Below are 21,340 nucleotides of genomic sequence, written 5' to 3'. Positions count from 1 at the left end.
GAAAAAGCATAGCTGACATGCCAGTGTTCAGAATTTTGAAGGTCAGAACCTAAACTCCTCAGCATTTCATCCAAGGCCTTTTATAATTTCTCAGCCTCATCTCCCAGAACTCTCTTCACTCACCTGTATGTCACCACCAATACACACACCTTTTATTTTTACCAAAAACTAGTTATTAAAAACACTGTTATACCAAACACTAGCTCTTAAAATCCTTCCTTTTGTGTGTCCCCAAACTAGTTCTTTCAGTATAATGATAGTCTCTTCTTTCCATAGCCTAAAATTGGTGAATATACTCATATTTACACTACATGAAATCATCATGCTTTCTAACTTCAATTTTATCTGCTGTCAGTCTTCTTTATTTCTGTACGATGAAGACTTTTTTAGCTACTTAGGACCATTGCGAAGGCTTCTCTTATAATCTATCTATATTCCAATCACAATTAATGCAGGATCTTCTTGTCAGGGAAGCCACCCTTCTCTACTTTTTCATTTGCCCCTCTACCTCTCATCTCAGTACCCCAGATGGAACCTGTCAGTTGAGCATAGTAGAGCTAATCCTGAAAACTCAACTAAAAAAAAAAAAACACAAATCCAGGCTGTCACCAATACCCATGTCTCTTCTCTATTTTCTCTTCAGCCTCCTTAGGATTACCCTAAAGATCACCTTTCTCCCCAACCCCGAAAGATGTCTTCACAAAGCGTATAAGAAGGGAACAGGGGTCCTGGTGCTCACTCACTTCTGAAAGAGCTCCCTGCAGCACACATAGGTCTCATAGCTTCTGTTGGTGAAACTTGTGCTTAGGAAGGAGACACAGTCAGTTTCAGCTCCCCGGGGAACATAGAGGATTCCTGGATAAAGGAGACAGAGATACCAAGGGGAAGATTGTACACATGTTCCTCAAAGCTCTGTACCCTTTGTTGTTGACTGAGAACTAGATTAGGTGACTTTTCTATGTATCTGTGAGATGGATGGTTAAATCCATATTCTGAGAAAGAACCTGTCATGGTTGAGGAAAGTGATTTCTGCCAAGAGACCAAGGTGAGGCACCTACCTGCCACACAGGCACTGATAAAGGATACACAGGACCCTGTGAAGAGGGCCCGGATCACAACTTTGGACAGATCACTTTTTCGGTGGGGCACCATTGAAGCTGCAGACAACAAAACAAAAGAATTTGATCTCTTCCCTATCTAGCAATTAGGTATATCCCATTAACCCCCATTGATAAGAATTTAGATGAACATCATCCTTACCAAGACTGGCCAGCGTTGCCCTGGTTGTGTATATGCTTATTAGTCCTGAGAGATCCCTAACTAGGTCAGGAACCATGCATCGGACCCTAACTTCAGTGGTTCTGGGAGCATACCCAAGATGTATCTGGATCAAGCAAAGCTTTAGATGGCTCCAGGCAGGTGCAATACCTGGTGTTCACCAGTTGAGATCTGTACTTTTATGCCTGGACCAGAATTGGATGGACTTTTCTGAGCCAGTGGGCTAAAGAGGGCAACATTCACTTAAATCTTAGACACACTTAGACACACACATACCCTGCTTCTAGATGGCAATCTCGTAATCAGATAGTACTCAGGCATCAGAATTAGAACAATGCAGACATGCATTAAACGGAAAGGAAATTACTTTGCCTTTAAATTTTTCAATCAGCTACCAGTTAAATGAATTTAATGATTCTACTCCAGACTATGATTGCCATTAAAAATAGACACACTGATCCATACTTAAACTCCATTTCTTCTAAGATCCATTTCTAACTTGGATCTTCCAAACTCTTGGGATTTGTTAGTGATGCCCTTGACCCTGGTCTCAAGGACAATTCCACATCTCTCTTATTAGTCCTCTAACCATTGCCCAGACTCAGCATTAACTCATCCAATCTAAATTATCTGTGTCTGCTTCAAAGACTCCTCTCACACTTGGTGACTTGCAGCTTTTTTGTTGTTGTTGTTGACAGGCAGAGTTAGAGAAAGAGAGAGAGACAAAGGTCTTCCTTCCGTTGGTTCACCCCCCTAAATGGCCACTATGGCCAGCGCAATCTGAAGCCAGGAGCCAGGTGCTTCCTCCTGGTCTCCCATGTGGGTACAGGGCCCAAGCACTTGGGCCATCCTCCACTGCCTTCCCGGGCCACAGCAGAGAGCTGGACTGGAAGTGGAGCAACCAGGACAGAATCCGGCACCCCAACCAGGACTAGAACCTGGGGTGCCGGCGCCGCAGGCGGAGGATTAGCCTAGTGAGCCATGGCACCAGTGACTTGCAGCTTTTAATCCAACATTTTATACTACTTGCTTTTGCTATCTATCTGCCGTATACCTAGGCACATTTTGTCTTTTGATTCACTGTGAAAATTCTTCTGTAAAGACAACCAGTAAGAAATTTCAGAAAGTACCTTCACTACTGAATTAAAAACAAAAGATCTTTACTTATACATGAACTATGCCCATAATGGCAAACAGATATAATATCATTGGGACCGTCGCTGTGGCGCAGCAGGTTAATGCCCTGGCCTGAAGCACCGGCATCCCATATGGGCGCCGGTTCTAGTCCCGGCTGCCCCTCTTCTGACCCAGCTCTCTGCTATAGCCTGGGAAAGCAGTAGAAGATGGACCAAGTCCTTGGGCCCCTGCACCCACGTGGGAGACCCAGAAGAAGCTCCTGGCTCCTGGCTTCAGATCAGCGCAGCTCCGGCCGTTGCAGCCTTCTGGGGAGTGAACCATCGGATGGAAGACCTTTCTCTCTCTCCGCCTCTCCTCTCTCTGTGTAACTCTGACTTTCAAATAAATAAACAAATCTTAAAAAAAAAAAAAAAGAAAGAATGTTAAAACATTTTATCCCTCATAGGGAAAATAAAGATAACATTGATCTTTTTGGGTCTCTAATCTAGAGGGGAAATGTAAGTAAAGTTGAGATTGTAAAGGGTTTTTAAGCATAGCCAGGTGGCCTGATTGTCTTAGCTCCACATTTACTGCAACCTAAGAGGGCCCATTTAGGATCAGCTTCTCTATTTGATCTCATCTTTTACTGAAGTACCAGGACTGCCTTCTACAGATTTGGATCTGGCTGGCTTATTAGGGACCTGGGGAAATGAATTAACTCACTCAAGCCTCCCAGTGTTATTCCTATGGAACTAAGATTGGCAAATCCACAGAGTGAAAATGTTGTAATGACTTCAGCTCTCACCTAGGGGAAATAAAAATAAACAAGTAAATAAATTGTCCATGTGTGTAATCTTATAATCATGACAAGTTTCAGAGTACTTAGAACCCCCAATCTTTTCTACACTGTCCTAAGAATATGCAAAGGGAGGGTCCGGTTCTCTGGCGTAGAAAGTAAAGCCGCTGCCAGCAGCGGTGGCATCTCATATGGTTGCCGGTTCAAGTCCCGGCTGCTCCACCTCTGCCCCAGCTCTCTGCTATGCCCTGGGAAAACAATAGAAAATGGTCCAAGTCCTTGGGCCCCTGCACCTGTATGAGAGACCCAAAAGAAGCTCTTGGCTCCTGGCTTCAGATCGGCAGAGCTCATTGTGGCCATCTGGGAAGTGAACCAGCAGATGGAAGACTTCTCTCTGCCTCTGCCTCTCTTTCAAATAAATAAATAAATCTTTAAAAAAAAAAAAAGAATATGCAAAGGACTCTCAGAAAATAACTGTTCTCTTAAGTTACTATAGAAATAAAGATATAGAAAACACCACAGGCCTCCTTGCCCAACACTGTTCTTGTGGAAGCCAATGAATAAGAAGAAGGCCTGAGAATGAAGATGATTGAGAGGGAAGAGCTAAAGAGACAAAGGAAGAGAAACACAAGATCAATTTATAACCATTTAAACTTCTAAATGAAGAAGAGAATCTTAAACCATCAAAAAATGGGATCTTCCCTGGATTGTCCCAACTGTAAAGACCCCACAAATACATTATAGAGAGAAGTTGGGTCAGAGTGCAGAGAAGAAAGCACACAGACCTCAGAGTAGCTCAGACCCTGGAGACAAGGTTGCTTTGCGGTTGGGCTGTAACACTGAGAAGGCTTCTCTGGGTCTGCCACAAACTTCCATGTAGCACTTTCTGTCTACCCTTGGATAGCCATGGCTGAGATCTCATACTAGTTATACTTTTTTTTTTTTTATTATTACTTACAGAAATCCACTGTTTCTGGCCATCAATCCATTCTTCCATTCCAGAGAGACGTTTTTTCTTGTATTGAGACAGTTGCTGATAGGCCACGAACTCATTTGTGAAGAACTTGATTCCCACCATCTCAGCCACCATTGGACAGTCTGTCCACTCTACACCCATCATGTAAACCATGGGCCTTAGGATATAGGAGCAGATGACCTTAGTGAGAGAGAGATATCTCAGGGAAAGGAAGAACAAATAACAAAGATCAGATGCCAAAGACCTTCTCTGGGAGCTTCACCCAAACTCTTCCCCCTTTCTCAATATTCATGCTCTCTTAGCTTACCCACAGGTCAGGAGAACATGCACAGTTAAAGGACTATTTAACTACATATCCCAGAGGGGCAGCCCAGTGAATATAATCCCTTACCTGGAAAGTGAGCCCCTGTATGTCCACCAGTTCCCCCAACCAGGAAAGGGCAGCATTGATGAAGGCCAACACGGCCAGAAAGGCAACCAGGTTGGCTGCGACATTCGCAACAAGAGCTATAGCATCTGTCGCTCCATTGCTGGCAGCTTCTAGGACATTGCTCTCCTTCCTGTGGTTATTGAACAAAGGGGAATAATATGGTGTCTAGAGGAGTCTCAGCCCTAGAAGAAGAGAAACCGCACTGTCCCTATAGCAAAGGAGAAGGGTACAAGGCCAGTTTGAGAGCTAAGGGGTCCCTTAGTGACCTTATTAATGGAAATTACTCTGAAGCCATGAATTTGGACTGATGCCCAGGACAGAGAGCACTAGCATACAGAAGCTATTGCAAATAGGGAGGTTGAGAAAGCAAAAATAACATGATCAGCTGGAGGCAGGAAGATGCAAGAGGAGATATCGAATCATATACTTCCCCCAAGGAGATTTGAAGTCTCTGCCACCACAAGGCCACTCTTGACTCTGCATCTTCCCCACCATCTCCCAAATCATTGCTTCCTTGGACTCACCCACGAGGCAGTTTTACCCCCTCTTTACTCTTGAACTTGGACTCCTCCACTTCTGGATATACCAGCTTTGACAAGGCAAGTGCACAAGGGGCACCCATCACAGAAGCAGAAATCAAGGATGATGCATCAATCTGCAAGGCCAGACTTAGGGATCAGTGTCTGTAGATCCCAACCCAGGCTCACCCAGCAGGGATAAAGCAGATTGTGCATACCCCAAAGGATATGAAGGCTCCCAACACAGTGCCTGAAATGGTGGCAAACCCTGAAGTCATCACTGCATGGATTTCAGAGAGGGTCAAGTCTGCAAGGTAGGGGCGGATGAGCAGAGGTGCCTCTGTCTATAAACAAGGAGAAAACAATCAGATTCCAAGAAGGCGCAACTCCCCACACCAGAGTGCCCACCCCAGCCTCTGGGACTGGACCATAAGATGCAGTTCCTTCCAGTGTATGTGCTGTTCAGTAAGACATAGTCCCAAGTAGTGAACAGCAAGCTCAGTTCTCAGTTCTCAGCCCCTCCCAGCATCTGTCTCACTCCCTTTGGTACCTACTTCTGTCCCAGCTGGCATTGCTCTCATCTGCTTCCATATGTCTTTGTCTCATCTGTTTACATTTTAGAATGTAGAAGAGAAATGTCTGAAACTAGCTTGGGAAATACAGTGCACTTACTGAGTACAGATTAGATGCTTCAAAAGTACTCACTAAATGAATTACAAAGAAATTGTCTAAGTTGACTGTCTATGAAAGAATAAAAAAAAATTGTGAAAATGTTATAAATTTATGAAGGCCTGACTATGTAAATTATATCTAGCATTGATGTAAGATAATGTTATTTATCACTTAGCAAGTGATGACTAGATATTTAGTGCTAGCTAGAAGCTAGGGCTGTTAGCATAACACAAGTTTCCTATTCTTAGGAGCTTATAGTCCAACAGAGGAAACTAAGCTGATAATGAATAATTTCAGCAAAATGTGGAGGGGTGTGATAGAAGTATCCATAAGTGCTTCAAGAACATTTCAGAAGCAGATAACCAGCTAAGGGCCCTGGGAGGAATGATCTCAGTACTAACTCCTTATCAGTGTAACAAGTCACTTTCCTTAAAGTTGAGCTAATTCATCAATAGCATATGCTGAACACCTATTCCTTACAAACAAATGTACCAAACAAGTATTCTGGGGGAAAGCCTTGATGGTAGTCCTGAGTAAGGCAAGCTATGTCTTCCTTAGAGACCCTAGAAAACTAGGGTCACCGGGAGTCACAGGGAGAAACTAGAATTTAGATCACACATTCTTTTGTGACCCATAAAAGATGATAATATTTGGACAAAGACATTCCCCTAACTTTCTGTATAAGAAGTTGGATCAATGGCTAAAGGTGTCCATATTAGGGATGCCCAGGTAAGTATTTTAGGCTTGAGGATAGGAAAGCAATGATCAGAGCCCCCACTGAGTGTCTGAGCTTTCATTTATCAGGGGTTGGCTGCCCCATAGCCTTCATTTATTTGATCTTTCAGAAGGAAAGCATACTTTCTGAACTGTTTTCTGAAAATTCTCAGTTCCCTAGGAAAAGGAAAAAAAGGCCTCAGCGTGCTTACCATACCCACAAAGATGTTTCCTGCTACAGCTAGGGTCTCTGTGGCAGTGGTACGCATAGTGACTTGCAAAAACCAGGCGATCTAAAAAGATACAGAGATCTGTACCATTAGCATTACCAAGAATCTTGGAGAATGTCCAGGAAAAAAAAAAACCCTTTTCCTCCATTTTGCAGATAAATAAACTAAGGTCTAGAAGAGGAGAAGGCAAGGCCACAGAACAATTTATGGAGCCTTGAGCAGAACTCAGTACTCTAGAGTAGATCCCAACTGTAGACCAAGGGTAGTAAAACTCAGAATAGAATTAAAAGGTAATCCAGGCTATCTTCTCTGCTCTGCTTCTCAGCCTATCTAGGTCCTGGACTGATTATTTGATTTCAGGTGAGCTTGCAAGAATTTGTCTTTTCATATTGGTTCTTACCCTCTACATCCTACATATGAGAATTTTTCCAAAGCAAGTGTCATCTTCATGCTGTTAACAAGTCACAAGGGCCCATCTCCTGAATGGTACAGGAGAATGACTCACCTTCTGAACAACCCACTGCACAAGGCCCAGGTAGTAGAGAATGGACATCACGCATCCAAAGAAAATGATGATTGGTAACGACTGTAATGAGAGTGGTGGGTAGCTGGTGAGACCCTGCACTGTTTGTGCTATGTATACCATAAGTGGACTAGGCTCAGCTCTCCACATTCACTATCTACACACACTGGTTTAGGAATGAATTTAAAATGTATTGCAAATCTATTACCCCACTGGAATTAACCCACAAGATATTTTCTGCCCCACCTGTACTAATGGTCAAAATGTAAGAAATGGATGATGTTTCTTTTAGTCATAGAATTAAGCCCTCTTCTTAGGGTCAAATTGGCATGCAGGCTGGATGATCCCTTGGATGGACATAAATTTTCATCCATGTTTTACTCCCCTCTCCTCCACTGGCCTTGACTCCTGCTCATAATGCATACAGACCTGAAAAGCAAAGACATCATTGACCAGGGTATCCCCAAAGACAAAACTGGAGCCAGCGACGGTGTAGGCCAGGAAAATCTAAAGGAGCAAAAACAAAAATAAAACAGAGAACAAAGGTTAAGCCATGAAAGACACAGGGGAATGAGACCTGCCTCATGCATAATTAGGACGCATTTCCGCCACTCAGGTCCCATTGAGAGCTTTCGTGTCCCAATGAAGGATTTATTGAATGACAGGACTTAGCAGTTCAGTACTCTTCCTTCTTATTCTTAGCTGTACCCCAGTATCCTGTCTCCGTTCCCAACTGGATTTCCCACCACTATCATTAACAAGACACCACCTATTTTCTCATGCTTCCTTCAAATCTCTCTTCTCTAGGTTTCTAAAAGAGCAAAGCCCTCACTTTCAGTTTCCAATACCTGGACCTGATCTCCCAGCCACTGAAATGCAATAAATCCAGGATCCGTTCTGATGACCAATAATCCAAAGACAAACTGAAGACCCAGGCCCCAAAACACTGTCCTCCAGGACACCTAGGATCAATAAGAAAATTATTCCAATATGAGTTATAAACCCTACTTGTCCACAACCTGTTGGGGTTATAAGCATAGATATATGAACTCTAGGTGAAACCAACCTAGGATGTTAACAGTAAATCCGGGGTGAGATTGCATAAAGAGCAGGGGGAATAGGAAGGAGAGACAAGGCAGTAATATGTAAAGAGCCACATATGTTCTTGTGGTTTCTAAAAACCTGTCTAGAAATTATGTATATGCATATATATCTAAAATATGTATATACATACATATATGTAAATGAAAGTTTCGTAAATCAACACTTTAACATCACTATGTAAAATGTAATTTGATTCTCTATTGTATTCTATTTTCTTTCTTTCCTTCTTTGTTTTCTTTTGCTCTTTCTTTAATGCTGGCCTGGATCCACAACATTGACATTATGATTCACTAATAGATGGCAATCTACAGATTGAAAATAAGTGGCCTCGGGACTCTGGACCCTATACATTAAACTTCTTCTTAGGAAGAAAACTACCAAAGTGGTAAATATCAGGAGATGTTAGAAACTTAGTTCTGCCTTTGTATTTCATACTGGACACATGAACTTTCTAATTACCGCTTGGCCCTTGGCTATGTGTTGCAGTGCCCAACCCCGATACCCAAAACTCACTGCACTGTGGTGTTTGGAGCACGCAAAGAGGATGAGGACGAACATGCAGATTCCTGCAAAGGAGATCAGCTGCTCTGGCCTTTGAGCTGTGTCTAGTGCCAGCCACAGGATAAGGCCAACCAAGGAGACTCCTGCGAACACCCTGAAGAAGGAATGCCAAGGCCATGTCATCAACTCAGAGAATAAATAACAAAGAATTAACTTCACCCCAACAATAAATTAAATAAGTCAAGAGTTTATTGTTGATTAGACACACAGACATAGCTTGAGAACATTCATTTGGGAGTTCCCCACCTTCTACTTCTCCCCCTCCAACTATTTTACTCACAGAATGAAGTTGAAAGATTCCAATCTGAGTACCCAAATCATGTGACTTCCTTTCCCTCAAGCTTCCATATTAATAAGATGTGATGTAAATACTCATTCTTAAAGGTCATTCTAATGAATAACCAAGATACTAAAAACTGAAGGAGGAAAAGTATTTATTGGTACTCCGTGGATCTCCACCCACTTTGAAACCACTCCAAGGGAAAGAGCAATGCCTTAGCCACGCACCAACTACTCATGGTCTGTTATGACCTATTACGTCAATATACAAACTGAGTTCATCATATCTGAGTGTTAGAGTTCTTCAGGTTCAAGGGAAAGGAATCAGGAGGGAGATCACAGATGAAAATGAAACAAAATGAGCATGTTGTCCATTGAGAGACACCATGGAAGCAAACAACAAAGAGCATCTCAAGTCGGGGTTGAATGTTGGTGTTCTTCCATTTCACTTAAGGTGAATAAAATCTGGCTTCCATATCCATCTTGCTAATGAAAAATATCCTTTCAGCTCTATTTTCCAGCTGTCAAATAAATCAATAATTTGAATTCCGATGGCAGTCTAGGGCAATTTCTCTAAATTATCACTGTTGCAAGCATCTTTAGCACCAATTTTCTTTGTACCCACTGGCAAATGGGCAGAAAAGAGGAACTTTGTAGAGTCTGAAAGTTACTATCTCACTCCTGGCCTATGGATGTGTGTATACCATAGTTAGATGAGCTGTGGCTGCTTTAGAATCCAGTTCAGTATATTCTAAGCAGTGAATTTGCTCCTTAAAGAGTTATAAAAGACACCAGTGGGTATAGTAAGTCTGGAGGACTAGAGGTAAAAAAGCGTAAAAGGTATCAAGGAACTGAGGGAGACATGGACAACCACAAAATCAACGTGACAGTTTCCTGCAGCCACAGTGTCTTTGTCCAGGCACTTGGTTGAAGAGGACCGTGGTTCTCCTGCTTTCTGGCCCAGACCCCCTGTAACTCTTCTCTGAATCTGAACCCTCCCTGACCCTTGGCAATGTTGAGAACCAAGGTTATAAGATATTGGACTGAGGGGGCGCCGGATTCTGTCCCGGTTGCCCCTCTTCCAGGACAGCTCTCTGCTGTGGCCAGGGAGTGCAGTGGAGGATGGCCCAGGTGCTTGGGCCCTGCACCCCATGGGAGACCAGGAAAAAGCACCTGGCTCCTGGCTCCTGCCATTGGATCAGCGCGGTGCACCGGCCGCAGCGCGCCGGCCGCGGCGGCCATTGGAGGGTGAACCAACGGCAAAAGGAAGACCTCTCTCTCTGTCTCTCTCTCTCTCTGTCCACTCTGCCTGTTAAAAAAAAAAAAAAAAAAAAAGATATTGGACTGAGGTCATGTGCTCAAAAGTCTATGGCTGTTTGTGGTCTACACCTTAGTTTGGAAAGTATAGGTGAAGGTTTGAGAGATCACTCAGGAACTGTCAAAGAGGGATAAGGAAGCAGGCTGTGGTTCAGGATCCATCATGGGGCCAAGAATACCAAAAATCTTACCGTTTTATCCAAAGTCTCAGCTGGGAATTTTTAAAGGGCTTCAGGCATCTTGTTAATTTTTTACCCAAGAACTTTTTCAGAAAGTGGAGAAGCAGGACCAAGATCACCAAACAGGTGATGACAAATAAGGCCAGTGCCCTCTGGAAATCCAAGATGCAAGCTGCCAAGAAATAGGCAGCATACGCTAAAAAGAGAAAGTCAGGTAAGGATCAGCAAGGCAGAGCTTCCAAGAGGCATATAAAACTCCAACAATGAATTGAATGCCCAAGACTGAAAGCAAGAAAACCATTCCAAGACCTTGCCACCCAACCCTGCTGTCGCACTAGGCTGTATTTCTTGAGGCCAGTATAGATATCCAACTGTTCTTTTCTTGAGGATTCCCAAGGAGAAGCCAATTTAGTTTGAAGACCTCATGTGTTCACTTGCCCCTGATGATCTCACTCCCTTTTTATTTTATTTGACTTCTCTTTGCACCTTGGAGTAAATGGGATCAGCATCCACCACAGACTTCAAAAGTCAGTCATCTCTTCTTGAAACCTTTTTTTTTAAATCTGTTTATCAATTTATTAGAAAAGCAGGATAACCAAGAGGGAGGGACACAGAGAAAGAGAGAGGTCTTCCATCCACTGGTTTACTTCCCAAATGCCCACCACAGCTGGGGCTGAGCCAGGCCAAAGCCAGGAGCCAGGAATTCCATCCAGATCTCCTATGTGGGTGGCAGGGACCCAAGTACTTGGACCATCACCCACTGCTTCCCAGGCTCAGAAGCAATAAGCTGGGTCAGAAGTGGAGGCAGGACTCCATCCCAGGTACTCCAGCATGGGATTTTAGTATTCTAAGTGGCAGCTTAACCCACTACACCACAACTCCCACCCCTCTTCTTGAAACCTTATTACTCTAGTCATTTTAACCTTTCCTCTTCAACAAAACCATGGAAACAAGGCTACCACTAGGAAGTACAGCCTCATGGCTCCCTTACACATCTCATTATATAATTTTTGTTCTCATCATCCTAGTTGCCTCTAACGTTGACAACAAAGGCCCATAATCATTGGCAATATATATGAAACAGGAGGTTGCTGTCTTTTAAAAATATTTTATATCATTGATCTTACTAGTAAACCAACAAATAAGTATGGAATAATAAAGTCTTCTCTCATAAAGACTACAAGAAATTATGCCCAGCATCAAATCAAGACACTAAAAAAGAGATGTCTATATTCTCAGAAATATTTCAAGTTTATCAAATAATACAGTTTTGATAAATGGATTATTCTCATATTTTGCTTATTCCTATAGGCACAATTCAATAAATTATGATTCAGCAAGATGTACTTATACATCAAATAGCCCTTTAGATCAGTTTTTGAGTAAAAATGCTTTCCATCTGGTCATCATCTTATCACAAAGTAACATTCCTAAAATGATCGTGTTTCTTGGTCCCATGACTTCTCAATATCTCACCCAGACACAACAGGCCCAACAGGATCTTCTTGAACAAGCTTGCATGTCTTTGGCAGAAAGTTCTTGCCTTGGTGAGAGGCTGTAGATAACTCCTGATGAGGGCACAAAAGTTAAGACACAAGAATTATTCTATTCCATTTGTATTCATTCTAGGAACTTCGAATTTGCTTTTAACCAACAAAGAAAATTATTCAGCGAAGGAGAAATTAGGTAGTGTCCAGGCAAGGCCAAAAAAAGGCAGACAAAACCTCGCCAATGGGCAGCAAATCAAAATGACCCTCTGCTAGCAGTGCCCTTGGTAACCTACAGTAGAAGTGGACACTGGTCATATCAGGGGTTGACTCCTTCCCCATTCCCAAAGTACAGGGGATTGGACAGCTATGATATTCAGAATAGGGCCTATCCTTCCCTAAAAACCACACAAACCAATAACCTTGAATAGCCATTCAGCTATACATTGTTAAGAAGGGAAACACCATCTATTTCAAGAATCCTTGGATGATTAGGCATGAGAGAAGATGCCCAGCAAGTAGGGCCATTCAAGTTTGGCTTAGTGGACATTATAGTGCTTTCTATGTGCTAGGCTCTTCCTAGAATTATGTAATACTAACTCATTGAATCCTTCTAAGAACCATGAAGGTAGCTACTATTATTCCCATCTTACAGATGTAGAAAATGAAAAACACGCATGTTAAGTAACTTTCAAATGGTTATAGATGCTGTAAGGAGCAGAGACGGGCTAGCGTTGTGGCATCCTGTGGCACTGGTATCCATGTGGGTGCCAGTTTGAACCCTAGCTGCTCCACTTCCAAACCAGCTTCTTGCTAATATTCCTGAGAGGGCAGTGGAGGATGGCCCAAGTATTTGGGCCCCTGCACCCATGTGGGAAACCCAGATGAACCTCATGGCTCCTGGCTTTGGACCAGCCCAGTCACAGCCATTGCAGCCATTTGGGGAGTGAACCAGCTGATGGAAGGTTCTCTCTCTCTCTCTCTCTCTCTCTCTCTCTCTCTCTGTAACTCTGCCTTTCAAACTAAAAAAAAAAAAAAAAACATAAAAAAAGGGATCAGAGACAGAATATAAACTCCAGAAGTTTAGCTTCAAAATCTGAGCTCTTAACCTTCATTTTATGTTGCATCTTACCTAGACCCCAGGTTTAGCTGTCTTTGCCACCCTAAGAATCCTTGGTACACTGCAGCCACATGAGTGAAAAGCTCTAATGTCTAAACTATGAGAAACTCCAAAGAAGGTGACCCAACCAGAAGATCCCAGTGTGGCCATCAGGCTGAGGCCAGACACCTTAGCCAGTGCTGGAGCAGCCACTAACTCCAAATCCCCTGAGGCACTGGTCCTGGGAGTACCATGGCTACTTCTTCATTGCTTCCTCTCCAGTCCAGTACATTCCCTGCTTCTCATTTATAGCCTTCCTGTCACTCCTGCCTCCACCCTCTCCTTAGTGCCCCTTTCTGCAGGGAACCTACCCCTGTGTTAGCTGAGCAGAGTGTCTATTATCAGATACAGGTAAGCTGTGTAAGGAGAAAGAAGTCTCTATTATCATCTGACTGGATAGATTCAAGAGACTATTTTGGGATTTCAAGAACTCTACAACCTTTCCATGTTTAAAAGAGAAAATAGTAAAAAGCTTTGCTTGGAGATACTGGTGTTGGAACATCATTCATAGATTATATCAAGTGTTTCAATCCTAGACTTCCTGGTTAGGCCAGATCTCTTGGGTTTGTTCCTCCAGATTCATTCTCCCCACTGTTCTCTGTGCCTTGGAAGTCTAATCCATGTGGAATACATGTTGGGCTCCCAATGCCCTCTGGCTTGTTAAGTTGGCTTCTGCCAGTGGGACCTAACTGAGGTTAGCACGTTGAGGAAAGAGATCTTTTCATCTGACTCTCTCCCTGGGTTCTCTTACATCTTGTCCCTTCAAGTCTGGGAAGAATAACTGCTCACTGCTTAAAGCCTTGGGTTTAATGATAGCTTATACTGTCTTTTCATGGTTCCACTATGCCTAACACACATTTTTATAATGGTGTCTTTGCAAATTAACCCTCTCCTAATTATCCTAATTTAAGTGTGCCATCTGTTTCCTAGTGGGACACAAACTGTTACCCTAGCTAAATCTGGTTTAAAATTACACTCAGTCAAATGCCAGTTGAGCTAGGCCACTGCAAAACAAGAGGGAACACGAGCTAGTCCAAGAGTAGGTATAAACCATAGGCCTAGCAGATATTTCTGCTACCACAGACTGAACAGAAACTAAATTAGGGCCGGTGCCTCGGCTCACTAGGCTAATCCTCCGCCTTGCGGCGCCGGCACACCAGGTTCAAGTCCCGGTCGGGGCGCCAGATTCTGTCCCGGTTGCCCTTCTTCCAGGCCAGCTCTCTGCTGTGGCCAGGAAGTGCAGTAGAGGATGACCCAAGTCCTTGGGCCCTGCACCCCATGGGAGACCAGGAGAAGTACCTGGCTCCTGCCATCGGATCAGTGCGGTGCGCTGGCCGCGGCGGCCATTGGAGGGTGAATCAACGGCAAAGGAAGACCTTTCTCTCTGTCTCTCTCTCTCACTGTCCACTCTGCCTGTCAAAAAAAAAAAAAAAAAAAAACACTAAATTAGTGGGTACTACAAGAAATTAATTAAGAATATCTATTTCTGGAACACCCATTAACAACCTGATCTTAGACTATCAAGCTGAAACTAGCCTTCTAGTTTAAAAACTAAAAAGCAAAAAGAAAAACCATAGAGACTTTCCAAAGGAAAAAGAGAAAGCAAACTTTTTTACCCTTTCACGCCAACTGAGAAGCAGTACATAAAGGCTTATAAGCAGGTATCCATTGGGGTCCCAGTATCCTGCTAGGACAAGGCCCTTGCTAATAGTACCACGCTCTTTACATAATGGTACAGCTTGAGCATTACTTACTGTAAAGGCTTAACATCAGGAAGCTGAATTGAGAAGAAATTTAATTGATAGATGGTGCAACTTGATAAATGTTTCTCATGACTTTCTGGGAAATATGAACTCATTGATGAGAGCTCTGTGTATGAGAGGTTTTCTGGGTATGGGCTAATGATAATCCTCTCACTTAATGTGCTTACTTCCTGAAGCCCCAAATGACAAGGCAAGTAGGTGATGGTGGTGTGGTGGTAGTGCTAGCTCAAAGTAACTTTAGTAAGCACTGTATGTCAGACCAAGAAGCCAGGGTATTCAAGTGTCTTCTCAATGACTGTCTCACAAGAGTAGAAATTTCCAACTAAGGCAGACAGAGCTACAGGAACTTCCAGAGTCTGGGATACTATGATTTAGCAATTAGAGTAGAAAATTTGGACAGCCTCCGGAGAATCTAGCTCCACTGACCGGAGACAGTGATGCCCTGAGTGAATTTCTGCTGCTCGGGCTTGAAGTAAGAACTAAAATAAAGGAAATTAATCAACCCAGAACTAAATGGTGGTATGAGTAAAGGGTGAAAACCTCCAGGAAGAAGTGACCAGAATCTTTTCAAGGGGTCAAAGATTTTATTTTGATGATGGCATAAAAAGAATTGGCTAATAACTACCATACTGGGTAGCACTTTATCAGGATCAAAGTAATGTATGCAACTGGTTTTGAACTAGAGAAAAGCTAGGTGGTGTTGTTTAGAGACCAGAAAACAATTACCAAAAGTGTCCAAGGAAGAATGACAGCTGGTCAGAGAAGCAAAAAGGTCAGTAGCCAAGGTAGAAAGTCAAAGCCAGGAGAGGCAAGGAAAGGCCACTCAGAGGGAAGCCAGCAGACTGTATATTGGAGGCAAAGGCTCTGTACAGCTGGAGATGGCCAGTTCTGAGTGCACTCGGCCCATATAGCTAGACACCTCATTGCTGAGTTAGGGTGGATGTGTTGCCTAGGAAAAGAACTCTCCCTCTTCAGGTAACCACATCTTTACTTGATGCGCTTATTTCAGCTAGAAGCAAACATCAGATCTTCTCCATACTAATGGTGGAGACACAATGCCAAAGGCTCAGAAAGACTTGCAAAGTGGGATTTCCAACCAGCCCTTCAATCTCCCACAATCTCTACTTTCCAGAATCCTACCTCTCCAAATTAAAGGTAGCAGTGGTTCTGACAGGCAGTGGGGTCTTCCCAAGGAAGGTGCTCTCTCATAAAGGAGAGCTGTGACTCTACTTCCAAGGCCAGGCCCTTTAGTTCTATTGTAAGCAAAAGTTTCTCCAAGTTTCTATAATACAGATAATGTCCATCATGGGCGTCCTCTGATATTATTTATCTTGTTTACAAATTCTTTGAATGATTTCAATAGGAATTTTTTAAAAGTGTTTATTTATATATTTGAAATTTAGAGTTACAGAGACGGAGAGAGAGACAGAGTGAGAGAGAAAGAGAGAAAGATCTTCCATTTGCTGGTCCATTCTCCAGATAGCTGCAACAGCCAGGGCTGGGCCAGGCTGAAGCTAGGAACTTCTTCCAGGTCTCCCACATGGAGAGCAGGAACCCGAGCTCTTGGGCTATCTTCTGCTGCTTTTCCCAGGCCATTAGCAGGGAGCTGGATTCGAAGTGGAACAGCTGGGATTCATGTGGGATGCTGGCGTCACAGGTGGCAGCTTAACCCACTATGCCAAAACACTGGCCCCTCAATAGGAATTTGAAGACTAAGGAGTTCTAGATTCTTCAGCTACTGAGAGCATAATCAGACCCTAATGGAAAAAAAAAAAAAATGTGGAGGTGGGGGTATCCTGCAAGGATGGGCTGCTTAAAATTCTTCCTTAGGACTTGCAGTGATTTGCAACATAGTCAGGCCCCTAGACACCCGTCCAAGACTCTATTGTCAACACCCACCAATCCCTGCAGGTTTCCCACCTTCTCACCAGGAAGTCAGAACAGTCACTCTTATAGGGCAGACTTAGTAAGGCCAGTTGGAGAGCTAGTGGAGAAATCAAAAAGGTGAATGATCTTTAAGGAAGAAGAGAGGTCAATGACATGACAAAGAATGACAAAGAAGGTGCTAGATTTGGCAGTGAGGTTCTGCTTGAGAGAGCTATTTCCAGGAGAATTACTGGAAACTGAATTGCAGGAAATTAAAGAGGGAGCATGAGCACATATGGACTAATTTTTCCAAAATTTTGCCTGCGAAGAACAGATGCTGTTTATTAGGCACCTTTTATCAGGTACTGCAAAACTTCATGAGTCATCATCCCAAAATAACGCAGAGGTCATATTTTAAGGAGTTTGTAAGTAAGGAAACAGAGCCTGCCAGCAGGTGGCAGAATTAGGGTTTAAACTCAGATCTTTCCATTACATGAAGCTGCTTCTAATTACAGATGTTAAGACTAGAATTCTAGAGGGGCATTCCAGGGTTCCAAAGTTAGGACTGCTAAGGCCGGCGCTGCGGCTCACTAGGCTAATCCTCCGCCTAGCGGCGCCGGCACACCGGGTTCTAGTCCCGGTCGGGGCGCCGGATTCTGTCCCGGTTGCCCCTCTTCCAGGCCAGCCCTCTGCTGTGGCCAGGGAGTGCAGTGGAGGATGGCCCAGGTGCTTGGGCCCTGCACCCCATGGGAGACCAGGAAAAGCACCTGGCTCCTGGCTCCTGCCATCGGATCAGCGCGGTGCGCCGGCCGCAGCGCGCCGGCCGCGGCGGCCATTGGAGGGTGAACCAACGGCAAAGGAAGACCTTTCTCTCTGTCTCTCTCTCACTGTCCACTCTGCCTGTCAAAAAAAAAAAAAAAAAAAAAAAAAAGTTAGGACTGCTAAGAGAGTAGAGAAGAAGAGGGAGCAAATACTGTCTGTGAATAACAAAGGAACATTCACAAAGAAGGAGACAGATGAATTGATCTAAAAGGCAAAGAAGTTTGCTTGGTGCATATGTTGTAGAGTTAGGAGAGGTTTGGAGTTTCCCTAGAAGAGAGAAAGCATGCTGAGTGTGCCCCGTATTTTGAAAGAACAGCATGTTTCACTGTCATTGAGATGAAGGGAGTATGTGGACAGATGATAGGAAGAAAATCTGGAAAGAAGGGCAGAAATTATGTAGGTTATTTGTCATGCTTGGGAATTTAAACATTGTAGGACAAGGAGAACCCAAAGGGAATCTAAGCAAGTAACATAGCAGATGTGTGTTTTAGAAAGATCATTTTGGTGGATGGGATGGAAGATGGGCTGGAGGCCAAGTGGGGGGGTAACTGTGATGTGCAGAGGAGGACTGATGAAAGGTGTGAGTGGAGTAGGTGTTTAAGAGAAAGGATCAGCACAAGTGAAGGAAGAGAGATATGAAAACCTAACCTGACAATGAGGTTTCTGCTATGAGCCACTCAATAAATCTGATAACATACAACAAAACAGAAAATCCAGGAGGAGGAGAAGACCACGAAGATGAAAAGTGAGTTTATGTGCCTAGAGCCCAGCCCTGTGCCTAACATAGTAAGAAAGCATGAAGTCTACACTGACAGGAGTTTGATTTGAGACATGTTTAATTTGAAAAATATATGTAACATCTTGGTGTAGATGTTTGGTTTGACAAAGCATTATTATATATTGGGCTGAAGCTTAGAACAAAGGTGCACACTATAGATATGGATTTGAGTCAAGATATATTAAGTATTGGACAGGGCTGGTATTGTGGCATAGCAGATACAGTTGTTATCTGCAACTCCAGCATTCCATATAGGCACCAGTTTGTGTCCTAGTTGCTCCACCTCCGATCCAGCTCCCTGCTAATGGTCTAGGAAAAGCAACAAAAGATGGCCTAAGTGTTTGGGCCCCTGCCACCCATGTGAAGACCCTGATGAATTTTCTGGCTTCTGGCTTTGATCTGGCTGAGCCCTGGCTATTTTAGCCTTCTGGGGAATAAAACAGAAAATGGAAGATTTCTGTGATTGTATCTTTCTCTCTCTCTGTAACTCAGAATTTCAGATACATAAATAAATATTTTTTAGAAAGATATTAAGTATTGGAGTGAGAAGACAAAGCACAAAACCCTGGAAAACAGACAAGAAGCAGCATCAAGAGAAATAGGGTATACATGCCTATACATGAGTTCCAAATAGAAAAGGTTAGACAGTCATAGCGAGGAGTTACCTGTTTGAAAAGTAGGTTTCATTGGTCCCATGACGAGAATATTTAGACTATTTAGTTGAGCAGTGAAGGTAGTTTTGAAATTAGATTGCATTGGGCTGAGAAGTAAATGACAGGTGAGAAAATGGAAACAGAAAGGAAATCTCACTTTTGCAAGAAACTTAGCCATGAAGAAGAAAGGTATCACAAAATTGAGGTAAAGTTTATTGTAAAAATAAAATAAAGCAAACAAACTTGAGTAGACTTAGAGACAGGGGAAGGGTCTAAGAGAAAAGAGTGATTGACGATCCCGGGAAGGGCCTATTAGAAGGGGATTAAGAAGAATGGGATTAAGAAGATGGATAGAGAGACTGGCGTCAGGCTGGGAGCCGGGAGCCTTCTGCTAAAGGAGGGGAAAGAGAAGGATTCATGTGGGTGCAGGAACATTAAAGTTGGAGAAAATAGGAAGTTCTTTTACTGTTTAAGTAAAAATAACATCAGTGTAGTGTGGTGTTTATAACATATGTAAAAGTAAAATGTGTAACAACAGTAATACAAAGGCTGGAAGGGGAAAAAAGGAGTATACTATTAAAGTTCTTATACAAGTACTGTACTCATATGAATGGGAATGTCACTTGCAGGTAAACTTGATATGTTAAAGATGTACACTATGAGCTCTAAAGCAATCACTAACATAACAAAACAAAGAATTTTAGCTAATAAAGCAACAAAGGAGATAAAATGGAATCATTTAAATGTAGTCTATTAATATAAAAGAAGATATAAAAAGAACAAAAGAGGAAATAGATAAGACAAATAGAAACAAACAGCAAGATGGTAGGATTAAATCATTAAACATAAATGGCCCAAACAACTCAATTAAAAACAGAGACTGACAGATTGGCTATAAAGTTTAGAAGAGACTGCTGTTTTTCTGAGAAAGAAAAAAAAGGACAAAGGCAAAGAAAAAAATGATTAGGCTATATTATAAGTGATATTGCCATAATGAAAAGGAAGCTAGTCATAAATACTTAATCAATCTAGAAAAGGAATTATATCAAATTATGAACCAAATAGCAATGGAGATGGGATTGGGAATGGCAAAATGGGTAGATTAAGTGGAATTGGGAATTTGAAAAGAATGAAAGTTCTAAAAAAACTTCTAAAGAAAACTGAGCACATATATCTACAGTGATGAAATGAAGTGTCCATCGATGAAGAAGGCCCAGGCAGTCCAGTTTGGGACCAGAATTCTGCATGTTACAACAATTACAACTGTTTTAAGTTGTGATTATTTAACTGGTCTCCATGTAAAGTGTAGGCTTACCTGAAAAGAACTTGGAGTCGAAATTCATTGAGGTTTACCACGAAGTTAATCTGGGATATGATCATTATCCTTTTGTCTGGTAATTATCTTGAATGGCAAACCATTCACTTAAACAAACATTTCAACATGACCCAGCTCTTCCTTTCTGAAGTCCAGAACTGGAAGAAGTGGTATTGAGAAGACAAGCTAGGATAGTGTGACTCTTTCTTCCAAGGCTGGCTGTTGTGCTGCTGCTTTCCCAGGCAGACCCCAAGCTTAGGACAGGATGCTGTCCTGCCGGGCCAGTCCCAGGAGCCTGGCTGTCCTCAGCTCTACCACTCAGAGCAGAAGGCATTCAGAGGGCCTGTGGAAGGCATGGGGACAGGGTGACTCTCCAGTGGCCTGGCCTCCTTCACTCTCTGCAGAAAAACCCTCTGCATTTCAGAAACTCAGCCTCTCCAAACTTAGATCCCTTGCTCTCCTTTGTTTTCACCTCAGCACATCTCCGATCCAACAGCTTCTCAGCTTCCTCTCAAATGGCTTAGGAAAAACTGCTCTTCCCACTTAACCAGGGCCAGTCCTCCAACTCCTAATCTCAGTTCCCCCTCCATCCGTTCCTCAGGGCCCTGTTCTAACAAGTGTCTCATTATCTTGCTCTTTTCCTCTCCCACCACCCTCCCCCTTCCCTTTCTCTGGCTCTCCTGGGTCCTTCTTTCCATCATCAAATGTACTCAGATTCAGTACATTTTAAAAATAAACATCCTTCACCACCACCAAATTGGTTTGAATTCTAACCACAGAAAGAACTCTCCCTCATGTGTTTTT

At 43.0% G+C, this 21,340-nt stretch overlaps 1 protein-coding gene and 1 long non-coding RNA gene across 7 annotated transcripts in view; one reads left to right on the top strand and one right to left on the bottom strand.

Moving 5' to 3' along the window:
- LOC149123094 (uncharacterized) overlaps positions 1-2,850 on the top strand; it is a 33,112-nt gene extending 30,262 nt beyond the window's left edge. For both annotated transcript variants that reach the window (XR_016218085.1, XR_016218084.1), the window contains exon 3: positions 2,603-2,850. This is a non-coding gene — a long non-coding RNA (uncharacterized LOC149123094). The remainder of the gene's footprint in view (positions 1-2,602) is intronic.
- The window catches only part of SLC28A2 (solute carrier family 28 member 2), a 35,788-nt gene that overhangs the window by 2,375 nt on the left and 12,073 nt on the right, over positions 1-21,340 (bottom strand). For 3 of the 5 annotated variants that reach the window (XM_070053273.2, NM_001082791.1, XM_089309158.1), the window contains 14 exon segments: positions 12,170-12,261; positions 10,706-10,889; positions 8,871-9,012; positions 8,102-8,215; positions 7,683-7,760; positions 7,236-7,316; positions 6,713-6,793; positions 5,333-5,458; positions 5,121-5,251; positions 4,558-4,726; positions 4,149-4,346; positions 3,118-3,199; positions 1,059-1,157; positions 744-855 (listed from right to left, as the gene is read on the bottom strand). In XM_070053273.2, coding sequence (XP_069909374.1) covers positions 744-855; positions 1,059-1,157; positions 3,118-3,199; positions 4,149-4,346; positions 4,558-4,726; positions 5,121-5,251; positions 5,333-5,458; positions 6,713-6,793; positions 7,236-7,316; positions 7,683-7,760; positions 8,102-8,215; positions 8,871-9,012; positions 10,706-10,889; positions 12,170-12,261 — 1,689 coding nt within the window. 5 annotated transcript variants of the gene reach the window in all.

The sequence above is a fragment of the Oryctolagus cuniculus genome, chromosome 12, assembly GCF_051225735.1.
Source record: "Oryctolagus cuniculus isolate XC-2025 breed Fujian yellow rabbit chromosome 12, ASM5122573v1, whole genome shotgun sequence".
Classification (NCBI taxonomy): domain Eukaryota; kingdom Metazoa; phylum Chordata; class Mammalia; order Lagomorpha; family Leporidae; genus Oryctolagus; species Oryctolagus cuniculus.
Note: the sequence above shows the minus strand (reverse complement) of the source record. Positions and strands in the feature narration are given on the sequence as shown.